Source organism: Sapajus apella, unplaced genomic scaffold, assembly GCF_009761245.1.
Source record: "Sapajus apella isolate SASKATOON/1434 unplaced genomic scaffold, GSC_monkey_1.0 scaffold130, whole genome shotgun sequence".
NCBI lineage: Eukaryota > Metazoa > Chordata > Mammalia > Primates > Cebidae > Sapajus > Sapajus apella.
Window position 1 is genome coordinate 1,924,264 of NW_022437070.1, and position 24,163 is coordinate 1,948,426.

The 24,163-nt window shown below is 50.1% G+C and overlaps 1 protein-coding gene across 1 annotated transcript in view; it reads left to right on the forward strand.

Annotated features, from left to right (window-relative positions):
• Positions 1-12,758, forward strand: part of NOVA2 (NOVA alternative splicing regulator 2) — a 37,050-nt gene extending 24,292 nt beyond the window's left edge. Inside the window, exon 4 of the mRNA XM_032262582.1 lies at positions 8,196-12,758. Within this exon, the coding sequence (XP_032118473.1) occupies positions 8,196-9,278 (1,083 nt within the window). The 3' untranslated portion in view covers positions 9,279-12,758. The remainder of the gene's footprint in view (positions 1-8,195) is intronic.
• Positions 12,759-24,163: the final 11,405 nt, after the last annotated feature.

Sequence of the window (24,163 nt, forward strand, 5' to 3'; positions counted from 1 at the left end):
GAAACCCCGTGCCCATCAGCAGTCAGTCACCATTCCCCCAGATCCTAATATCAGCCTCTTCCAGCTACTAATCTACTTTTAGTCTCTGTGGATTTGCCTATTCTGGATCTTTTATATAAACAGAATCATATAATATATGGTCTTTTGTGTCTGGCTTTCTTCACTTAATGTAATGCTTTCGAGGTTTGTCTATATTGTAGCATGTGTCAAAACGTTACTCCTTTTTATAGCCAAATAATGTTTCATTGTATGCATAGACCACATTTTGCTTGTCTATTCATCAGTTGATAGACATTTGGGTTGTTTCTCCCTTTGTTTTTGTTTGTTCGTTTGTTTGTTTGAGACAGAATCTTGCTCTATCACTCAAGCTGGAGTACAGTGGCATGATCTCGGCTCACTGCAACCTCCGCCTCCCAGGTTCAAGCAGTTCTCTGCCTCAGCCTCCCGAATAGTTGGGATTACAGGGACCCACCACCACACCCGGCTAATTTTTGTATTTTTAGTAGAGATAGGGTTTCACCATCTTGGCCAGGCTGGTCTTGAACTCCTGACCTCATGATCCATCCACCTCGGCCTCCCAAAAAACTGGGATTACAGGTGTGAGCCACCGTGCCCAGCTATTTTAGCTATGATAAGTAATGCTTCTGAACATTCATATACAAGCTTTTTTGTAGATATATGTTTCCAGCTCTCTGGAAGATACCTAGGGTGGAATTGTTGGGACACATGATAAATCTATGTTCAACTTTTTGAAGGACTGCCACACTGTTTGCCATAATAGCTGTACCACAGATGTGGGATTTAGATCCAGCTCCATCCATGGGGATAACAATGACAATAATCGTTTCTTGAGTGCTTCTATGGGCATATATTAATTGCACACATGCATGATGCCCTATGCTTGGCGCACGGTACGTGCTCAGCACATGTTGCTTATTTGAATGAATGCTGATGACATCACCCACAGGGCCAAGCAGAAACATGGGGACTGAGGTGTAATCTGCCAATGGTAGCAGTTGTGAGTCACCTGAAGGACACAGCTCACACTCAGTTCCAGCTACTTGTGGTTGTGCTTGGATTTCAAGCTCACCACTTCATGCATAAGCTCAATTAAGCCTCATAGTAGTCCTATGGAGGAGGTTTGAATAGCCCTGTTTTACAAATGAGAAAACTGATTCTCAAAGAGGTTAGATCCCTTGCCCAGCATCAGTGGGAGAGCCAGGATTTAAATCCAAGCAGGTGACTTCAGAGTCTAAGGCAGCTCTTTGGGGATTTATATGCACAGACTTCAGATGGGTAGCCTGACTCGTACATTGCATTGTTTATACTATGCAGTGGTCCTTAGACATTTTGAAGAGGTTGCCAACATTTAAAAACTAGGATGCTTCACATTTTACAAATCAGCATTTCCAGCTCATCTAGAAAACGACCATCAGGCTGAGTTTGGCGGTCCAACTGCACAGTACTCTATCACTCCCCACTGCCACCAGGTGAGATACACCTGCTGCCTCCACCCATTCCCCTTCCTGCTTGGGCCTGTGGGTGTGTCATCCTTCAGTCTTCATCCGTCTATTTATTCTCCCACCCTTTGCTAAGTATCTACTGTGTCCCAAGCACATTTTCTAGGCACTGAAAACCCAGTAGTAACAATGCAGACAAAAATCTCTAACTTCGTGGATTTGAAATTCTTTTACAGAGAAACACAAAATAAACAGGGAGATATGTAAAATATAGAGGATGTTAGAGAGTGAAAAATACTATGAAGAAAAATAAAGCAGAGAAGAGGAAAAGGGAATGTTAGGGCATAGATTTTTTTTTCCTGTTTATTTTGAAAACATTTAAGGATAGTCCCTATACACTGAGCTTAGATTCACCAGTTGTTAACATTTGTGCATGCATGAACACATGCATATGCATGTGTGTACACACACGCGCACACACACACACACACACACAATTTTTGTCTTGATTTGTTTTTCTGATCCATCTGAAAATAAGTTGTAGACCTCATGACTCTGTTTTTTTGAGTGGAGTGCAGTGGCGCAGTCTCGGCTCACTGCACCCTCTGCCTCCCGAGTTCAAGTGATTCTCCTGCCTCAGCCTACCAAGTAAGTGGGAATGTAGAGGTGCATGCCACCACGCCTGGCTAATTTTTTTATTTTTAGCAGAGACAGGGTTTCACCATGTTGGCGAGCTTGGTCTCAAACTTCTGAGCTCAAGTGATCTACACGCCCGGGCCTCCCAAAGTGCAGAGTTTACAGGCATGAGCCACCATACCCGGATTTTTTTTTTTTCTCCTAAGTTCTTGAACATGTATCGTCCAAGGACAGTCTCCTACATTATTGTATTACCAGCATCACACCTAAGAAAAAAAACAAACAAAAATGCTAATTCTATACTATTATCTCATTGGAAAGTCCATATTCAAATTGCCCTAAATATCTTTTATAGCTATAGAGGATTTTTCAATCCAAGATTCAGTCAGCATCCATGCTTTGTATTTAGTTCTTACACCTCATTATTCTCTTTTACCCTAAAATAGAGGAAGAATTTTTTTTTCTTATACTTCCAAACACTTAAAAACCAGAAGATTCTTTTTCCTTTTTCTTTTTCTTTTTTCTTTTGAGACAAGGTCTGGCTCTATCACCCAGGCTGGAGTACAGTGATGCCATTTTGGCTCACTGCAGCCTCCTCCTCTTGGGCTCAGGCCGCCCTCCCACCTCAGCCTCCCGAGTAGCTGGGACTACAGGCATGCACCATCATGCCCAGTTAATTTTTGTACTTTTTATAGAGACCAGGTTTTGCCATGTTGCCCAGGTGGTCTCAAACTTGCAATCTGATCCCTTCAGACTCTCAAAGTGCTGGAATTACAGGCATGAGCCACCATGCCCGGATTTTTTTTTTTTTTTTTTTTTTTGAGATGGAGTCTCACTCTGTTACCCAGGTTGGAGTGCAGTTGCACAATCTCGGGTCACTTGAGAATTGCTTGAACATGGGAGGTGGGGGGTGCAGTGAGCCAAGATGGTGCCACTGCACTCCAGCCTGGGAGACAGAGTGAGAGTGTGTCAAATCAATCAATCAATCAATCAAAATAAAGTCAGGGAGACCAACAGGGAACAAAATATGGACAGCTCTGTCACAGCAATACCCCTTTTCTCCTACAAATGTTTTGTCATGTCCACTTTACTCTCTGAAACACTATTGATATATACATATATAGACATACCTACACTCATATGACTTTTTGACAGCTTTATTGAGATATAATTCACATACATACAACTCACCCATTTAAAGTATATGGCTCTAGGCCTAGTATGGGGGCTCATGCCTGTAATCCCAGCACTTTAGGAGGCCGAGGCAGGAGGATCACTTGAGCCCAGGAGTACTAGGCTACAGTGAGCTCTGACTGCACCACTGCACTCCAGCCTGGGTATCAGAGCAAGACCCTGTCTATTAAAAAAATGAAACATAAAATACATGATAAATAAAGTATACAGCTCAATGGCTTTTATTGTATTCACATAGTACACCTGTTGCCATAATCTGTTTTGAAATGTTTGTATTGCCTCCAAAATAAATCCTTTTTTTCTTTGTTTAGAGGCAGGGTCTTGCACTGTTACCCAGGCTGGAGTGCAGTGTCACCTATTATAGCTCACTGCAGCCTTGAACTCCTGGGCTCAAGTGATCCCTTCACCTCCTGAGTAGCTGAGACTACAGGTGCACACCACTGCATCCAGTTAATTTTTTTTTATTTTTTGTAGAATGAGGTTTCACCATCTTGCCCAGCTGATCTGTAACTCCTGAGCTCAAGCAATCCTCTGGCTTCTGCCTCCCAAAATGCTAGGATTACAGGCATCAGCCACCAAGCCTGGCCTCCAAAAGAAATCTTGATCGCCTCAATCCCTCATCTCAACTCATCCTCTCCCTATCCCCAGGCCACCACAAATAAACTTTCTGTGTCTATAGATTTGCCTATTGTGGACATTTCTGTAAAAGAAATCATACAGTATTTAGTCAACTGTCAACACTATCTAATTCCAGAACTTTTTACCCCAAAAGAAACCCTATACCTGTAGGCAGTCACCCCCAATTCCCTTCCTCCCATTTCCTGGCAACCACAAATCTACTTTTTGGCTCTGTGGATTTGCATATTCTGGACATTTATGTAAATGAACTCAGATGTAGTCTTTTGTAACTGGCTTCTTTCACTTCTTTCACTTCTAGATTCATCCATGCTATAGCATGTATCAGTATTTTGTTCATTCAATTTATTGCCAAATATTTCATTGTATGGATATACTGTGTTTTATTTATCCCATGAGACGTTTGAAAATAAAGAAGAAATAAAAGGAAGGTGATTTGTTATAAAACAAGATGAATTTCATTTTATTTTTTTGTTTGTTGTTGTTTTTGAGACAGGGTCTGCTCGGTTGCCCAGAATGGAGTACAGTGACACAGTCACAGCTCACTGCAGCCTCAACCTTCTGGGCTCAGGTGATCCTGTCACCTCATCCTCTCAAGTAGCTGGGACCACAGGCAGATGCCACCACACCTGGCTAATTTTTGTATTTTTGCTAGAGACAGGGTTTGTTATGAGGCCCAGGCTGGTCTTGCACTCCTGGGCTCAAGTGATTCACCATGCCTCAGAGTCCCACAGTGCTGAATTAGGTGTGAGTCACTGTGCCTGGCCAAGGTGAATTTTTTTTTTTTTTTTTTTTTTCCGAGACGGAGTTTCGCTCTTGTTACCCAGGCTGGAGTGCAATGGCGCGATCTCGGCTCACCGCAACCTCCGCCTCCTGGGTTCAGGCAATTCTCCTGCCTCAGCCTCCTGAGTAGATGGGATTACAGGCACGCACCACCATGCCCAGCTAATTTTTTGTAGTTTCAGTAGAGACGGGGTTTCACCATGTTGACCAGGATGGTCTCGATCTCTTGACCTCGTGATCCACCCGCCTCGGCCTCCCAAAGTGCTGGGATTACAGGCTTGAGCCACCGCGCCCGGCTGTGAATTTTAATATATAAATAAATACTTGATCGGGACCGCAATAGAAGAAATAATGAATTAGGCAGCTACTTACACCTAAGCATAGCTAAGTGAGGCAACTACAAATGTAAAGTGATCCAGAGTATAACACTGGAGACTAAGGTTTCTAAAATAATGAAAACTCTTAGTAAAGTGCAGAGCAAAACAAAGCACAGTCCACTCTTGATTTACTGGTAGTTGCGTTCCTGGAAATTTCAGTAGCTCTTAAAACCGTGCAAACAATACTTGGTACTTGGTACTTACATGTATCATGGGGTTGGGCTCCCAGCTCAGAGGTTTTTTGTTTGTTTGGTTGGTTTTTGGTTTTTTGAAATAGTGTCTCATTGTGTCAGTTGGGTTCTGGGCTCAGAGATTTTTTTTTTTCTTTTTTTTTTTTTGAGACAGGGTCTCATTGTGTTGCCCAAATTGAAGTGCAGTGGTACAATCACAGCTCACTACAGCCTCCACCTCCCAGGCTCAAGTGATCCTCCCACCTCAGCCTCCTGAGCAGCTGGGACTACAGGCATGTGCCACCACACCAGCTAATGCTTTTTTTTTTTTTTTCGTAGACATGGGGTCGTGCCATGCTGCCCAGGCTGCTCTCCAACTCTTGGGCTCATGTGATCCTCCCACCTTGGCCTCCCAAGGTGCTGGGATTATAGGCGTGAGCCACCATGCCCAGACGAGGGCTCAGAGATTTAAAAACAGGCTCTTCATCAGCATGACTGTCCAGCAGGACATTCATATAGCAGCTGGGCACAGTGGCTCACGCCTGTAATCCCAACATTTTGGGAGGCCGAGGTGGCTGGATGACTTGAGGCCAGAAGTTCAAGGCAAGCTTGGCCAACAGGGTGAAACCTCTACTAAAAAGACAAAAAAGTTAGCCAGCCGTGGTGGTGGGCACCTGTAATCCCAGCTACTAGGGAGGATAAGTTGGGAGAATTACTTGAACCCAGGAGGTAGAGATTGCAGTGAGCTGAGATCGAGCTACTGCCCTCCAGCCTGGCTCAGATCTGTAATCCCAACAAACAAACAAAAGTTATCAAGTACGGCCCGGGACCACTCTTCTTTGTGAGGGACTGACTCCCAACTGTGGGGTACAGACACCTGTGGTCCTGCCCACTGATATTCCCCATCTGCCCCCCAGCCCTTCAACAACCAAAAACCACCACCCCCATGAATTTCTTAAACACCCCCAGGGTTTAAGGGGACACAGGAATGATTTTTGAGAGGGAAGAATTTATGTGTAGAAATGCTCTTGAAGGTGCAAAAGGAGATGGCTGGTTTTGAAATGTCCCCACTGGAATTAAGATTGATCTGGCTTGCGGATGCTTGGGACAGACGGGTGGTTGAAGGATGGGCTGCTCTCAACTGAGAAGAGGGAAATCACCATATTCAAATGACCAACTTCTTCATCCTGGAGAGTTCTCCCTGGAGTTAGAAGGAGACTGAAAATCTACTTGGATTCCTGATCCAGTGTGTGACATCCAAGACGTCCACCTATGTCTGCCTTCTCAGACACAAGCCTCATGTTATCTTCATTTTACAGATTAGTAAATTTCATTCTACAGATTAGATCTAGACAACTAGATTAGTTTGCTAGGGTTGCCGTAACAAAGCGCCAGAGACTGGGTGGTCTAAACAACACGTATTTATAATCTCATGATTCTGGAGGCCAGAAGTCTAAGACCAAGGTGTTAGCAGGATTGGTTTCTTCCGAGACCTCTCTCCTTGGTTTCTAAATGGTTTCTTCCGAGGTTTCTCCCCTTGGCCTTCTTCTCCGTGTGTTTTCACATAGTGTTCTCTCTGTGTGCCTCTGTGTCCTAATCTCCTCTGCTTATATGGACACCTGTCAGTAAATTAGGGCCTACCCTAATGACCCCATGTTACCTTAATTACCTCTTTAAAAATCCTATCTATCTCCAAATACAGTCACGTTCTAAAGTACTGAGAGTTAGGGCTTCCACATGTGAATTTGGAGGGGATACAATTTCAGCCCATAACAGAGAGTTAAACGAGAAGACCATGTTTAGGGGAGCACAAGGGATCTGGAACCCAAGAGCCTAGATTTTAGCTCCGTCACTAACTGGGGAAGCTTGGGGCAAGTCCTTTCACCTCTGAGGCCTCAAGAGGCTCATCTATAAATTAATGATATTTAACAAAGGCTTTTCCGGGGCTGGAAGTCAGAGTACTTAATACTAGAAGGCATGGGTGGGCCATGGTTCAAGCTTGGAGTGGGATCCTGGGGGGCCCCACTGGATGGGCCATTAGGCCTTTAGATGCTGGACTCAGGGGAGGTGCTAAGAGTCCCGGGTACATGGGACAGGATGGTTGAGGGGCTACTGAGGGGACCTCGAATACTGGCTATTCATTTACCAACCATTGTGGATATATGTCAAATTTTTAAAAACATTTAATGTTAGAGGCAAGATCGAACTATGTTGCCCAGCCTGGTCTCAAACTGCTGGGCTCAAGCAATCCTCCCATCTCAGCCTGTCAAATTGCTGGGATTATAGGCATAAGCCATAGCATCTGACCTGAAATATTTTAGTATTTTAAACAACCAGTTGGACCATACTGGTGCCTATCAAAGGGCCATGCTGAGCCTGATTTTGGATGCTGGAGAGGAGGGGTGGGAAATGACCTCTCAGTCTGTAGCCACCGTAAAGACCCTCCCTTGCCCAGCTTGGTGGCTCAGATCTGTAATCCCAACACTTTAGGAGGCTAAGGCAGGAGAACTTGAGGCCAGGAGTTCAAGACCAGACTAGGCAACATAGCCAGGCCCTGTTTCTACTTAAAATATATATTTTTATTTTATTTTATTTTATTTTGAGGCAGAGTCTCCTTCTGTCACCCAGGCTGGAATACAATGGCGCGTTCTCCGCTCACTGGATCCTCTGCTTCCTGGGTTCAAGTGATTCTCCTGCCTCAGCCTCCTGAGTAGCTGGGATTACAGGCATGTGCCAACATACCGGGCTGGCTAATTTTTGGATGTTTAGTAGAGGAGTTTCACCATGTTGGCCGTCTAGTCTGGAACTCCTGACCTCAAGTAATCTCCTCGCCTCAGCCTCCCAAAGTGCTGGGATTACAGGCGAGAGCCACCTTGCCCGGCCTGATTTACTTTTTTAAAAAATAAAATTAAAGACCCTCCTTTTTGCTCCCCACGCAGGCCAAGCTGATCGTCCCTAACAGCACGGCGGGCCTGATCATCGGCAAGGGGGGCGCCACGGTGAAAGCCGTGATGGAACAGTCAGGGGCGTGGGTGCAGTTGTCCCAGAAGCCAGAGGGCATCAACCTGCAGGAGCGCGTGGTGACAGTCAGCGGCGAGCCCGAGCAGGTGCACAAGGCCGTGAGCGCCATCGTGCAGAAGGTACAAGAAGACCCCCAGAGCAGCAGCTGCCTCAACATCAGCTACGCCAACGTGGCTGGCCCGGTGGCCAACTCCAATCCCACCGGCTCTCCGTATGCCAGCCCCGCGGATGTGCTGCCCGCCGCAGCCGCAGCCTCGGCCGCCGCCGCCTCCGGCCTGCTGGGCCCCGCCGGGCTGGCGGGCGTGGGGGCCTTTCCCGCCGCGCTGCCCGCCTTCTCGGGCACCGACCTGCTGGCCATCAGCACGGCGCTTAACACGCTGGCCAGTTACGGCTACAACACCAACTCCCTGGGCCTGGGCCTCAACTCTGCCGCGGCCTCCGGCGTCCTGGCCGCTGTGGCCGCTGGGGCCAACCCCGCGGCCGCCGCCGCCGCCAACCTCCTGGCATCCTACGCGGGCGAGGCCGGGGCCGGGCCGGCCGGAGGAGCCGCCCCGCCGCCGCCCCCACCTCCCGGAGCCCTGGGATCCTTTGCGTTGGCCGCGGCCGCCAATGGCTACCTCGGGGCCGGGGCGGGCGGAGGGGCGGGCGGAGGGGGCGGCCCGCTGGTGGCCGCTGCCGCCGCGGCAGGGGCGGCCGGGGGCTTCCTGACGGCGGAGAAGCTGGCGGCTGAGAGTGCCAAGGAGCTGGTGGAGATTGCGGTGCCTGAGAACCTGGTGGGAGCCATCCTGGGGAAGGGGGGCAAGACGTTGGTGGAGTACCAGGAGCTGACGGGCGCCCGCATCCAGATCTCCAAGAAGGGCGAGTTCCTGCCAGGCACGCGGAACCGGCGGGTCACCATCACGGGCAGCCCCGCGGCCACGCAAGCCGCTCAATACCTCATCAGTCAGCGGGTCACCTACGAGCAGGGAGTGAGGGCCTCAAACCCCCAGAAAGTGGGATGAGGCCTGTGGTGTGTGCTCCCACCCTTCTCCCTCCTCCCACCTCCCCCTTCTCCTCCCTCTCCTCCTTCCCCCCAACTCCTGACCTCAGCTTGGTGTAGTCCTGCTCCTTTTGGGATGGGGCTGGGGTAGGCCCGACTGCACCCTCCCCTTCTGGTAGTCATAGGCAGGATTGAGTGACGGTTGGGAAGGGGGCTCAGAAGCCCCCTCCCCAGCCCGGAACTGACCCCTCCTTCCTCCCTCCCTGTGCTTGGCTGGGCCTGACCCTTCCCGTCCCAGGGCCCAGGTCTGTGTGATATCTGTATATATTGCATTTTGTTGATTTTAATAGAAAACAAAGCGTTATTTTCTCTTTCTTTCCCTCCTTTTTTTTTCTTTTTTTGATAAGGATTTTTCCCCCCTTATAAGTTTTTGCTTTCACATGGGAGGAGGGGAGGGAGCCTCCGGGTCATCCAGAATGAGGGGCCTCCCCAAAACACAACACCCCACCTCTCTGCTTTCAGTTCTAGATCTGAGGGAAGCCATGGGAGTAGAGGTAGCAGAGGCGTCTGAGGTGAAATGGGGCATCTGGAACAGGGACCCCAGAGTTCCCAGATCTTCTCAGCTACTCTCCTCCCACTGGAGTTGTCCCTCCTAGGTGGGAATGTTCACTCTTTTGTTGTCAGGTTGTATGGGGGGCAGGGACGGTGCTGCTGGGAAGGATGCCAGCTCTGGGATTGGGCCTGTCCTGTGGGCAAGACTCATGAGAGGCTGGATGAACTTGTTGTGGCATCTCTGATGGCTTTTCCTAGAGTAATGGCAATGAGGGTCTCTGTTGTGATGTCACTGAGTACTTTCTGGGGTGCTTCTGGGTGCTCCTTATGATGTCACAGGAAGCAGTTCCTCAGAGATTACTTCCTGTGAGCATAAGAGGGCAGGTACTTCCTGTGATGTCTCAATGAGCTCTTCCTTGAAGGTCACTTCGGTGATATCATGGGAAGATGTACTTTGGGTGGTGCCTAGAGGTTACTTCCTATGATGTCATTAGGCTGAAGCATGTACTTCCTGTATTGGACAGTGACCAGTCTCTGACCTGCCTTCTCCCTCCACACCCCTCTTTGGTGGGTGTTGGCCTGGGGGGGGGTCTTCCTTGGAAGAGAATAAAGCATGGGACTTGGATCCAATCTGGAGGACTCTAAGGAAAAAAACCCAATATTGTCAGGGTCATCTCCATTCAAACATGCCAAGTCTGTGAACTCACCCTGGAGGGAGGGATGGGAGATGGACCTAGTGCAAACTACTGTTAAAGCGCCCCCTTCCCACCCCCGCCTTTTGTGTGCATGCCTGTGTCTGCGTGGCTTTGTTTCATTGAATCGGGTGAGCCAAATGTATGGTGGCTCTGTCAGGCCAGTGTGGCCCGGTATAGAGTTCAGTGAGCCGTGGTAGGGTCCCTTGGGCCGGAATGCTTTGTGTGGTCTGATACATTAGGTTGATTTAGTAGCTTCCAGCAAGCTGGCATACTTTGGTGATGTCTGATGGATCAGAAGGTTTTGGTGTGCTCACCAGGGGCTCTGGAGAAGTAGAATGTTCTGATGGAGTCTGACAAGCCAGAAGGCCTTGAGAGTTCGTTTGAGAGTGGCTCCCTGAGTGCTGTGGCTGTGGTCAGCTCTAAGGACCTATTGGCAGACTGAGATTTCAGGGCCTGACAACCCTGTAGACTAGGATAGCTGAGACCTCCCTCTACCCCACCCATCTCCCCCTCCTCCTGGGAGACCACCTCCACTTTCTCCAACCCAAAGCAGGGCACCCGGTGCCCTGGTTCCATCATCAGCATCTCTGGGGGAGGGGCACCCCATGCCCACCCTCTCCCCCATTTGTCCCCCTCCTAGGTCTTCCAGACCCTTCTCTTCTCCATGGCTTTGGGGGAAATCCAGCCTCCTCGTCTCTCTCCTAAAAAAGGAGGGAAGGAAAGCCACAGAGACAATTCCTGCCCCTAAAGCCTAGGAGATCCCTCCCCCTTGCTAGAGAGCCACCCCCAAATCAAAATGTGAAAATCCCTAGAAAGCAATAGCCTTTAAGGTACCTTGCACTGAATTTCCCACCCCGGCCCTTCCACCTGATGGGGGCTGTAGCTTGGGCACTGGGGTGATTTTTTCCATGCCCTGTCATCTCTAGGGTGGGGGGCAGGCCCCACTTCCTCCTCCCTTATCCCCCACTTCCCATCATTGTCGCCCCACCCCTAATCTCCAGACTGAACCCAGATGGAGATCTGAGTGCCAAAACAATTCTTGATGTAACTTTGTACATATCTTCTACTACCGTTGGGAGCTCTTGGGGTTAGAGGTGGGGGTGGCTCTATGGGCCATTGCTCCCCTCCACCTCTCAAAAGACCTTACAGTATTTCACAGTATCTCTACCCGCACGCGAATATTACAGCATCTAGCTAGAGTATCCCCCTATAGCCCCCCAGGCCCCTATGAGGAGGGAAAGGAGCCAGGGAGAGGTGAAATAAGGTCTGGGAGTGGGGAGGTGGGATCTGAATGAGCTCATTTGCATATCATTTGCATCCTCTGCTTGGCAGCCGCTTTCTACAAACCCATTCGCTGGAGTCCGGGTCCCAATCAGCCGGGTCCAGGACTCCTCTCACACAGACACGTATCTGGAGGCTGGGCCTCCTGAAAAGTGTTTGCTTGGGGTGTCTGTGTAACAACCCCTCCCTGTTCATATTTCTTGGGGACCCCCTACCCAGCCAGCCAGGGCTATCTGAAAGGTATAGTTTGCTAGCTCAGTGAGCTAGTTGCGCTCACCATGTTGGTGAGTGGAGAGCCACACACCTTTCCCTATTTTATCTTCACTCCACCATCTTTGCCATCCCTTGAAAGTCCCTTCTGCAATCTGACCTCAATCTTTTGTGCTGCAGTTTGTCCAGAGGGGGCACAGATGTGGGGCCAGGGATGGGGATCATTGACAAACCCATCACCTCTTTTTTTTTTTTCCTCTCTCCCTATTAGCCAATCAGATTTCAGAGTCCCTGAGTGGCCTCCTTGCACCCTGCTCTTCAGCACCCAGTAGGTGCTTAATAAGTGTTTGCTGCATTGAATTGTCTCCTGATTCCTTCTCATTTGCCCTTTAGCTTCCCATACCTTCCCCAAGTGTTTTCCTCCCTCTGTCTGGCTCCCTATGACTTTCTGAAAATCTTTTTTCTCTATGTGGTTCCCATTGTTTTCTGTCCTGTCTCTATCTTTGTCTCTGTCTGTCTTCCTCCTCTCCTCAACTGTCTCAACTCTCTCTCCCCAATTTCCCCATTTAAAAGAAAAAAAAAGTGCCAAACTTCCTTGGAACTGAGCCGCTCTGGGGGGAGAGGACCTTGGATAGAGGGGAGGAAATGGGACCACTTCTCTTTGAGGAGGTCCCTAAGAGGCATTGAAAAAGTGTGGACATGGAGCTAAATTGGGTCCCCTTCCACAGCCCTCCCACCCTGAGTTTTTCTTAGAATCTTTGTAAGAAAAAAAAAAAAGAAAAAAGCTCTCCTTTTCAGCTTACCCTTATCCTTTTGGATCCCCCCAAATTCCACCAGCCAAGGAGAATCCCACTTGCCAACTTCCTGGCAAATCTATGGAAACTGGGGAGGAGGAGACAAGCTCAACTCCTCCTCTGCCAGCCCAGGGGGCGGTGCCAACCGGATTCAAGAGAAAGACCTCAAAGCACCTATGAGAAGAGGGGGTTCAATGTGCCAAATTAACCTCCTTTATCCCCCATCTCAGGGGGCTCTGAGCCAACCTGCCCGGCCACCTTCTTCTGCCCTGTCCCAGCCATCCCTACATGGGCAAGGAGGCTTCACTGCAATAATTAGTAGGGGCGGTGATCAGAAGGCAATGATTTTTGCCATCTTTATCTGCCCTAACACCTGCACTGGACTTGTAGGTGGGAATTATGGGTATCCCAAGTGGATCTTGATACAAGCCCACTTATAGATGGCTGGGGACCTCTACTTGGAACAGCAGGGTACCGCTTACCTCCTAGTGATATTTCCTCTCCCCTCTGGACCACCAAACCCCTCAGTATCCCCTCATTCTGTTTCTCCTCCTTTCCCACATCCTCCTTCTTCCTTTGTTTTGTTTGGTGGCCAATTGTCTGGAAAATGAGAGGAGTCCCCCTAAGTGGATGATTGCTGTTTTAAGACCAGGATTAGAGGCTGTGATAAACTGTGCAGTGGCAAAAGTATCAACAAGAGTGGCAATGAGGATGGCAGTTGGGGCGTCCAGGCTGCTGACTGAGTGTACCCTGTCAGGACAGCCAGGCAGGCCTTTGCCTGGCACCTGCTCCCTTAGTCTGGAACCCGGGCTGGCTGTCGTGAAAGCCTGAACTGGATGTCACGATGAGGGGAATGGGATCGCGATACCCAAGTTGGGGCACAGGCGGGCCAGGGGCACTGGTCTATGGGGGTGACAACACCCAGCCTTGCTATCGTGATCCCTTTGCACTGCGGTCAGCTGTCTGCACGCCGTGGTTGGAGGGGCTTCTCTCCTGACGCTGCTGCTGGTGTGTATGGTCGGTTTTAGTGTCCCCTGCAAGTCGCATTGGAGATTGCTGGGTGGCAGGGAGGGAAATGGGAAAAGAATCTGTCGGGTTATGGTGGTGAAGGCTGCTGGTTTTTAATCCCTTCTCAGCCAGTCCAGGACACTCTTGTCTCCCAGAGATAACTGGGGGGGACTGCCTAACCCCCCCACCCCTTTCCCTATCCCACCTCTCCCCCCAAAACCACCAACCTCTCATCTTCTAAGTGACTCCATCACCACCGGCCACCGGGACCTGCGGCCTCATTGCTCCAGCCCGCCCCACTCGACCGTCAGACTCGCTCATCGAACTCTTTTTGATTAACCCTTTCTGTGTTCATCCCACGGAAAACTGTGTGTCCGGCAGCGGGGAAGGGGGAGGCTAGGGGCAGTTGCTGCCTTTCCTCCATCTCCTCCCACCGCCCATGCCTCCCCCCCTGCACCCCATCCCATGCCCCACTCCCATCCCTCACCCTTAGGGTCCGCCCCACCCTGGGGCTTGAGATCCTCTATAAGTATCTATGCTGTTTGGCTTTGTCCCTTTAAAAGGCGGGTCCAGAGGTGTGGCCTCCCTCAAATGGAGTGCTCACTCTGACCCCCTCCTTCCTGTGCCCCCTACATGCTCCCCATGCCTTCATTGTAAATAGTCACTTTTGTACTGGGTTTGAGCCAGGGGATGTGGGGAGTCATTTTTTTTTTCTTTACGTTGGCATCTCAGGCCACTGGAGGCACGGCCCACATCCCGGGTCAATTTGGGAGAATCTCAAGGTGTATCCTCTCACCTGTCCCCATCGATAAGGATTTCAAGCTATCAGTATTACTCTAGAGGGATGGGATGCATAGATTCCCCAGCAGGGAGGTGGGAGAGGTATGGAAAGGTGTAGTCTGACAGGATGCTTCCGTTTTCCCCTTCTATGAAACGGATTCATCCTCCAGTTTCCCTGAGGAGCCTCAATGAGATCATGGGGGAGTCAGAGGAGCTAGAACGTCTCTTCCCTCTTTCTCTGTTGGAAACAGGGTAGGAGAAGGAGAAGAAATCGAGGGCGGGGAAGGCTGTAGGGCCATCTTGGGAGAACCGATTACTAAATTCTTCTTAGGACCTTAAGCTAGCCTGCTCTCCAGATTTGTTCTCTCTCTCAGAACACGGGAAGGACTGGAGGACCTCTAAGGGTCCTTGGTTCTCCCCAGTCCTTAGATGAAAAGGCCCAGGCCCCAGGCTGGCGCCCTGCCTGCTGTTCCACTCCCTCATTCCATTTCGTGGAATGTGGCCATGCCTCCAGTGCCTCCATTCAACCCCCTCTAACTGATTCCTTCCATCCTCTGCGACCAGAGACGCCGCCCGCCTCCTCCCCACCACCTCCAGAAGCTCCTGGCTGGGGCCCACTGCCGTCTCCTCCCCGTCCCCCCATTGCCATGCCTGGGCCACGCCCACCCCACCCACTCACCCACCCCCAGTGTCCGTTGTGTGACCTAGTGCACCATGTATTAGCTTCCATGGCCCCCACCCCAGCCCCCACCACACCCCCTTTCCCCACCCCTTCCCCCTCGGCGACTTCACCTTTTTTTGCCGCGATAAACGCCATCTCAGCATCTGTGTCTAATGTTGTCTTTTTTGCTTGACATCACACACTCCTTCTTAACCCATCCCCTTCCCTCTCCCTCCTCCCTGCACCTCCACCCTCATCCTCAATTCTTTCCCCCTTTCCCCCAGGGCTTTGGGCATTTAGGGGAAGAGGGTGGGGGGACCCCTGAGGATGGTCCCAGATGGGGGAGGATGGGAGCGGGGACTGTTCTCTCTGGACTGGGTGAGCATCCGGAGCAACTGTGGTTGAGGGAAGCAGGTGCTCGAGTTTAGCTTCCAGGGGCCGGGCGTGGTGGCTCACGCCTGTAATCCCAGCACTTTGGGAGGCTGAGGCAGGCAGATCACCTGAGCTCAGGAGTTCGAGACCAGCCTGGCCAACATCATGAAACCCCATATCTACTAAAATACAAAAAATTAGCCAGGCGTGGTGTCATGTGCCTGTAGTCCCAGCTACTTGGGAGGCTGAGGCAGAAGAATCGCTTGAACCTGGGAGGTAGAGGTTGCAGTGAGCCGGGATTGCACCACTGCACTGCAGCCTGGGCAACAAAGTGAGACTGTCTTAAAAAAAAAAAAAAAAAAAAGCTTCCAGGGCCTCTGTGTCCAATCAGGAGAACCACTACACACATTCGAAGAGCCACGGTCTCACAGACAGGCTCCTGGACACACATCCCCACACACAGCCCTGCAAATACACAACACCAGGTAGAATCAGGATAGGCCAGGGTTGAGGCCTTTGAGTCAGGTGAGTCCTGCGTTTAGAGCCCAGTGCTGCTATGTTACCCTGAGTCCTTTGCTCCTCTGAGCCTTCATGTCCCCATCTGTAAAATGGGGATTTTTTTTTTTAAATTGTTATTTCTACATCACATGGTTTATGCTTGGATCAATACACTATTCACTTTTTTAAAAATGATTACTGAACACCTGTGATGCATAGGGCACTGTTCTAGGTGCTGGAGATAAAGCAATGAGCAAAACAGACCCAGGCATCTCTGGCTTTTTGGAGGACACAGTCTACTGGAATCGAGAAATTCTTCTTGGCACAAAACCTGGTGCATGGGACTAAAATTCATTCAGAGTTTGCAGACCATCAGCCAACAGGCAGGTGCGGTCCCCATAATTTCATCTGACCAGAACAGTGTTTTGTGTGGGTTTGTTGCCAGCATTCAAACATTGGGAGACTTCTGAAAACATGGGTTTCAAGACCCTCTTGAGAAATGCCATGTAACAGCACTGATTGCAATTGCTACCTGCCCTTAATGGGCTGGCCTGGGGCAGCCACTGCCACTCACCCAGAGCAGAGAGGCTTAGCCTCTTCCCAACCTGCACTGCTCGTTTGTGTCACATGCCTAGGCTCTGGACGTTTGCAGCCCTTGAGCAAATATTTAGAATTACTAGCCTGGCCAGGTGTGTTGGCTCACACCTGTAATCCCAGCACTTTGGGAGGCCAAGGCGGGTGGATTAGTTGAGGTCCGGAGTTTGAGACCAGCTTGGCCAACATTGTGAAATCATCTCTCTACTAAAAATACAAAAATTAGCCGGAAGTGGTGGTGTGTGCCTGTAATCCCAGCTACTCAGGAGGCTGAGGCAGGAGAATCACTGGAACCCAGGAGACAGAGGCTGCAGTGAGCCAAGATCGCACCGCTGCACTCCAGCCTGGGCAACACAGCAAGACTCCATCTCAAAAAAAAAAAAAAAAAAAAATTACCAGCCTGGCCAGGTGCAGTGGCTCACACCTGTAATCCAAGCATTTTGGGAAGCCGAGGCAGGAGAATCACTTGAGCCCAGGAGTTTGAGACTCTGTCTCTACAAAATATTTAAAAAATAGCCAAGTATGGTGCTCCATGCCTGTAGTCACAGCTATTCAGGAGGCTGAGGCAGGAGGATCACTTGAGCCTGAGAGATCAAGGCTACAGTGAGCTGTGATTGCACCACTGCACTCCAGGCTGGGCAGCAGAGCAAGATCCTGTCTCAAAAAAGAAGAAAAAGAGATAAGTAATTGCCTTAGATTTTGGAGGTGTCAAAGATGCAGCTGGGCAGATAATGACAAACCAGACCAAGGAGGCTGGGTGGGGTAAGGCCAGACGCTCGGATTCTGGTGTGACCCAAGACACTTGGCTTCCTCTCCCTGGCTCTCAATCTCCACATCTGGAAAATACCCTAGAAAGCTGCACTTACCTTCTGGACTATTCCAGAAGGATTCTACATGTGAATCACGCCTTCAGTACCTGACACACAGAAAATGTTCAGTACATGGTGGTCATCAGAGACCCCTCCAGCTGAAAAAATAATAACGTGACTCCAGAGAAGAACAAGCCCAAGAGAGGGGGATGGAAGGAGAAGGGGGACTCAGGCTAGGATAAAGTAAGAGCGATAGGGATGAAGAGAAGGAGGGCAGATATAGAGATGAGGCTTCAACTCCTAGGGGTATGTCCATTCATTCATTCATTCATTCATTCAACAGATTTATTGAACACCTACTGTGTTCTGGGCCTAGGAATATGGTGATGCTCACAACACATTACTGTTCTTGCATTTACAGCCCACAGGCCATATCCCTCACTCTCAGCACGTAGTAGGTGCTCAAAAGTCTACCATCCCAGGAGCCACAGGCACCTCTGGTCCTGGCCTGTGACCCTCTAGCATTGCCTGGTATTCAGAAACATTGCCAAGCCAAGCCATTTTCAGGAAGAGTAGAGGAATTTTCCACCAAGAAGCTGAGAAGTTGGAAGAGATTTGGAGGGAGACAGTGGGTGTTTCTGTTCTGCTGTGTGGCTTTGAAAAACCCTCATGACCTCTCTGGCCCAGGAAATGGAAAGGAAAGGAGATGAGGTCAGGATGAAGGTGAGTAATGGGAGATTCCTAGCTACCTCAGAGCCCTCAAGCTTTTTCCCCTGGGCGGGGGTGAGTGGGATGTAGAGTGAATTGCAAAGGTGGGGGACCTCAGTGAGAAGAGAGATGAAGAAAGAAGACAGAGTAGTTGCCTGGAGCAGAGAGACAGCCCTAGAAAGAGGGCTGGGAGGGGGGAAGGAGGGAGAAAGAGGCCTAGCCAGGAACCTGGTGGAGGTGTCTCAGGAGGCGTCTCTGCACATCGGAGGTCTCAGATCATTAAGAGAGGAAGGAGAAGCTGGGCACAGTGGCTCCTGCCTATAATCCCAGCACTTTGAGAGGAAGAGATGGGAGAATCTCGTGAGCCCAGGAGTTTGAGGCCGGCCTGGGCAACATGGCAAAACGTTATCTCTACAGAAAACACAAATGTTAGCCAGGTGTGGTGGTGCGTGCCTGTAGTCCCAGCTACTTGGGAGGCTGAGGTGGGAGGATCGCTTGATCCCTGGAGGCAGAGATTGCAGCGAGCCGAGATCCAGCCATTGCGCTCCAGTCTGGCGACAGAGTGAGACTTTGTCTCAAAAAATAACATAAAAATAAAAAACAGCCGGGCGCAGTGGCTCAAGCCTGTAATCCCAGCACTTTGGGAGGCCGAGGCGGGTGGATCACGAGGTCAAGAGATCGAGACCATCCTGGTCAACATGGTGAAACCCCGTCTCTACTAAAAATACAAAAAATTAGCTGGGCATGGTGATGCGTGCCTGTAATCCCAGCTACTCAGGAGACTGAGGCAGGAGAATTGCCTGAACCCAGGAGGCGGAGGTTGCGGTGAGCCGAGATCGCGCCATTGCACTCCAGCCTGGGTAACATGAGTGAAACTCCGTCTCAAAAAAATAAATAAATAAATAAAATAAAATAAAAAACAGAGGAAGGAGAATAGAGAAGGTGGAGATGAACTAGAAGAGAGGGAGAGGCAGGCATGCACAAACAGAAAATGGAAAAGAGGCAGAAACTGGACAGTGATGGAGATAATGTTGCCAAGATTTAGCAAATAAAAATACATGTGTCCAGTGGCATCTGAATTTCCGATTCGAAAAAAATTCTTAGGTTGGGCGCGGTGGCTCATGCCTATAATCCCAACAATTTGAGAGGCCAAGGAGGCAGATCACCTTAGGTCAGGAGTTCGAGACCAGCCTGGCCAACATGGCAAATCTCCCATCTCTACTAAAAATACAAAAATTAGCCAGGTGTGGTGGCAAGCGCCTGTAATCCCAGCTACCTGGGAGGCTGAGGCAGGAGAATTACTTGAACCTGGGAAGCAGAGGTTGCAATGAGCCAAGATCACACCACTGCACTCCAGCCTGGGTGACAGAGTGAAACCCCATCTCAAAAAAACTTTTTAAAAGTGTAAGTATGTCCCATGCAATATTTGGGCGATATGTATGCTACAATATGAGTTGTTGCTTATCTAAAATTCAAATGAAACTGGGCATCCTGTATTTTACCTGGCAACCTTAGGAGGAGGAGAACAAAAAGAAACTGGAGGGGCAGCAAAAAAGCCAGAACTGGTCAAAGTACCCAGGGTGTCCACCATCTGGAACCCCACTGGGGCATGCCCAGCTTACTGCCCATAACCCCACCCTCTCTGCCCTTCTGTCCCCACTCTGTCCCTCTGTCCACCCCTCTCTCTATCCATCCATCTCCCCATCCGTCTGTCTCCCATCTCCCTCTGTCCCCTCTTCATCCTCCCTCCCTCTGTCCCCCTCTGTCCCTCTGTCTCTCTCTGTCCGCTCTATTCATCCTCCCTCTCTGTCCCTCTGTCCCCCACTTCTGTCTCCTCTCTGTCCCCTCTGTCTCGGCCCCTGGATCCCTCCCTCTCTCTGCCCCTAGCTTCTCTACCTGTGTCCCTCAGTCTCCGCTCTCTCTTCCTCACACGCTCCCTGCTTTCTGTCCCTACATTTCCCTCTTTTTCCCTTGGTCTCTCCTTTTTGCAGTCCTCTGTCCCTCCAGCCACCCCGAACCCCTCTTGGTTCCTCAGTCAGCCACTACTCCTGGAATCTGCCTCAGACATTAAAAGCAATTGAGTCACTATTCTCACTCTTACCAAGCTGTCAAGTGGAGGTTGATTTTGGGGGGACAAGGCCTGAGGGGCAAGTGATGGAGAATGGGAAACACATTCAGGGGCACTACCCTTCCGCAGTCAGAGATGACGAAGTTCGCAGCTGGAAACAGGCACTGGGACAAAGACACGTTCTGCCAGACGAATGCTCCATCTGCCACCAAACTCGGAGAGTCTGGCAAGTCAGAGCTCTCCAAAGTCCCCTCCATTTACCTGCCTTCAACTGCCATGCCTTCAGAGAAGTCTAGTCTCTAATGAGGCCTCTCAGGTTGGGTGCTGTGGCTTACACCCGTAATCCTGGCACTTTGGGAGGCCAAGGCAGGCTGACAACTTGAGGTTCGAAATCAATCTGGCCAACATGGTGAAACCCCGTCTCTACTAATAATACAAAAATTAGTCTGGCGTGGTGGCGGGAGCCTGTAATCCCAGCTACTCGGGAGGCTGAGGCAGGAGAATCACTGAACCCGTGAGGTGGAGGATGCAGTGAGGGGAGATGGCACCACCGCACTCCAGCCTGGGCGACAGAGCCAGACTCCATCCCAAAAATAAATAAATAAACACAAATTTAAAATGAGGCCTCTCAAGCAACACCTTCGCGCCAGCATTCTGGTAAGATCTCCATGTCCCTGTTTCTGGCCCACCTGCCCTTGTTCTCTCCTCTCTGCCTGTTACCTCTGTATTTCTCTGGGTGTCTGTCTAACCAGGTCTTCCTCCTCCCATCGATTTTTTTCCCTGCATCTCCATCCCACCTCTGCAGAATTGTCTTTCTCCTTGTCTCTTCGGAGGGATGGGGTCTCTGTGTGTCTCCCTGAATCACTTCCCCTGTCTCTGCCCATGTCTGCATCTATTTCTCCCTGTCTGTGTGCCCTTTGTGGCTCAGGGGCAGCGAACAGGATTCACTCGGGACAGTGTAAGCAGAAAGGGACTTACTAAGGGACACAGAGCCTTTCAGGAGAACTAGACTTTAGGCTGAGCTTGCAAGCCATTCTCAAATCCAGCGCCCAGAAAGTCCTGCCCAGGAACCGCTGCTTCCCCTGCGCGATCAGGAAGCCGGCAGCCGGCTCCTCCACCTCAGCGTCTCGCCGGAGTCTGCACTGGCCTTCGGGATTCCTCTCGCCCAACTTACTTCGGTAAGAAAGTCAAGCTTCCCGCGGAGGCACCGGATTGGTGGAACTTAACCTTCGTCCACATGCGCAGCCACAAGGCATTCCGGGAAATGTAGTTTTGAGCCATTCAGCCGCTGCAGTCACAGGAAGGTGTCCCAGGAGAGTGGAATAGATGTTGAGGGGGCCACACTTTCTCCCTGTGGTTGCACGCCCCCCTCGTCCATCTCTGTTTTTATGTGCATGTATATGTCACTTGCTATTTTTGTGTGTGTTCTGTCTCCTTGGGTTTTGTTTGTTTTCATCTTTTTCGCTATCCAAGTTTTGTTTTTGTTTTTATTTTTGTATTGTTAGAGACAGAGGCTCGCTCTGTCACTCAGGCGGGAGTGCAATGGTGCCTATCTCGGCTCACTGCAACCTCCACCTCCCTAGTTCAGGATTATCCTACCTCAGCCTCCCATGTAGCTGGGACTACAGGCATGTACCACTATGCCCAGTTAATTTTTGTATTTTTAGTGGAGATGGGGTTTTGCCACTTTGACCAGGCTGGTCTCGAACTCCTGAGCTCAGGCGATCCACCTGCCTCAGCCTCCCAAAGTGCCGAGATTACAGGCGTGGGCCACCTCGCCTGGCTCCCATGCTCCAGTTTTATTTCAATTCTTCCATCTCTATGGTCTTCTCTATCCTTTTTCTTGGTCGCTGCTTGTATGACCAGTGCCAATCCTCACAGCCCCCCACCTCACCATTATCCTCATCCTTAGTTCCAGCCCTGTTATCAAGGATCTCCCCTTTGACCTTCACCCCATTCTCAGTTGAACCAGAGGCTCAGAGCCCTAGGGAAGGAAGAGGAGGGAGAGGGAAGATATGGGTGTCCCTTAGTTCCACGGACAAGCCAGGAGCAGGATCCATGCTTTGCCATTTCTCAACTGCTCTCCATGCAGGTGGAAAGATCTGGCACCTGCAGGTAGGCGACATGAACCAAAAGAGACTGGTGAGTTACCAGCTAGAGTTGGAGTGACCACAGGGGAGAATGGCTTGAGCCTGGGAGGCGGTGGTTGCAGGGAGCCGAGATTGTGCCACTGCACTCCAGCCTAGGTGACAAAGTGAGACTACGCAAGCGTGTAGACTTATGCTGATTCTATGCAATCATCTTCGGTTACATTTAATTAACCAAAGATCGAGCTACTACATTCTAGCCTGGGTGACATAGACTCCCTCTCAAAAAATAATAATAATTTTTAAAAAGTATCAAAGGCGCTCTTTCCGCCATCTTTCCGTGCCGCCACAATGGCGCGCATGAATGTCCCGGTTGATGCTCTCAAGAGCATCAACAATGCCGAAAAGGGAGGCAGACGCCAGGTGATTATTAGGCCGTGCTCCAAAGTCATCGTCCGGTTTCTCACTGTGATGATGAAGCATGGTTACACTGGCGAATTTGAAATCACTGACAATCACAGAGCTGGGAAAATTGTTATGACCTTCACAGGCAGGCTAAGCAAGTGTGGTATGATCAGCCCCAGATTTGATGTGCAACTCAAAGATCTAGAAAAATGGCAGAATAATCTGCTTCCGTCCCGCCAGTTTGGTTTCATTGTGTTGACAACCTTAGCTGGCATCATGGACCATGAAGGAGCAAGACGAAAACACACAGGAGGGGAAATCCTGGGATTCTTTTTCTAGGGATGTAATACATATATTTACACATAAAATGCCTTGGCTGGGCGTGGTGGCTCACGCCTGTAATCCAGGCACTTTGGAGGCCTAGGCGGGCGGATCACCTGAGGTCAGGAGTTCAAGACCAGCCTGACCAACATGGTGAAACTCCGTATTAAAAACAACAACAACAAAAACAAAAAACAAACAAACAAACACCAAACAAATAAAATGCCTCATGGACTCTGAAAAAAAAAAAAAGTAACAAAGGCACACTATGCACAGGAAGGCACACACCCCGACTGAATGATCCTCTCCCCATACCTGCTTCCAAGTTGAGGGACCCCAGCCCCATCTCATCTACAAATATGAAAATTAGCTGGGCGTGGTGGCAGGCACCTGTAATCCCTGCTACTTTGGAGGCTGAGGAAGAAGAATCACTTGAACCCAGGAGGCAGAGGTTGCAGTGAGCCAAAATTGCACCACTACACTCCATCCTAGGTGACAGAGTGAGACACGGTCTCAAAAAACGAAAACAGTGATTGCTCAAGTTGATTAGATTCCTATAATTCCTGGAGGCCCTCCCTGTCTGCTTTTCTCTCTCGCCCCTCTCCCTCCCATCTTGTGGGGCAGGTAGAGGTGAGCATTGGCTGAAGCCCTAGAAAGCCCAGATCCTGCTGATGTGATCTATGCAGGTCAGCACCCAGGACAGACAGCGCCGGGAACAGAAGGGCAAAAGTGGATCTGCAGCAGCGAATGGAAGCTACCCAGCAGGAAGCTGAGGGGCCGGATGCTATCAGGGTGTCAAATTCATGTGTGTAAATGTAAAGAGAGACGACTGGCCATCACAGTGGGAGGTTCACACCTGTCATCCCAACACTTTGGGAACCTGAGGACACAGGAGTTCAAGACCAGCCTGGGCAGCATAGCAAGATCCTACAGAGACCCCGCTGCTACAGAAAATACAAAAATTATCTGAGCATGGTGGCATACACCTGTAGTCCCAGCAACTCAGGAGGCAGAGGTGGGAGGATTGCTGGAGCCCAGGAGGCCAAAGCTGCAGTGAGCCATGA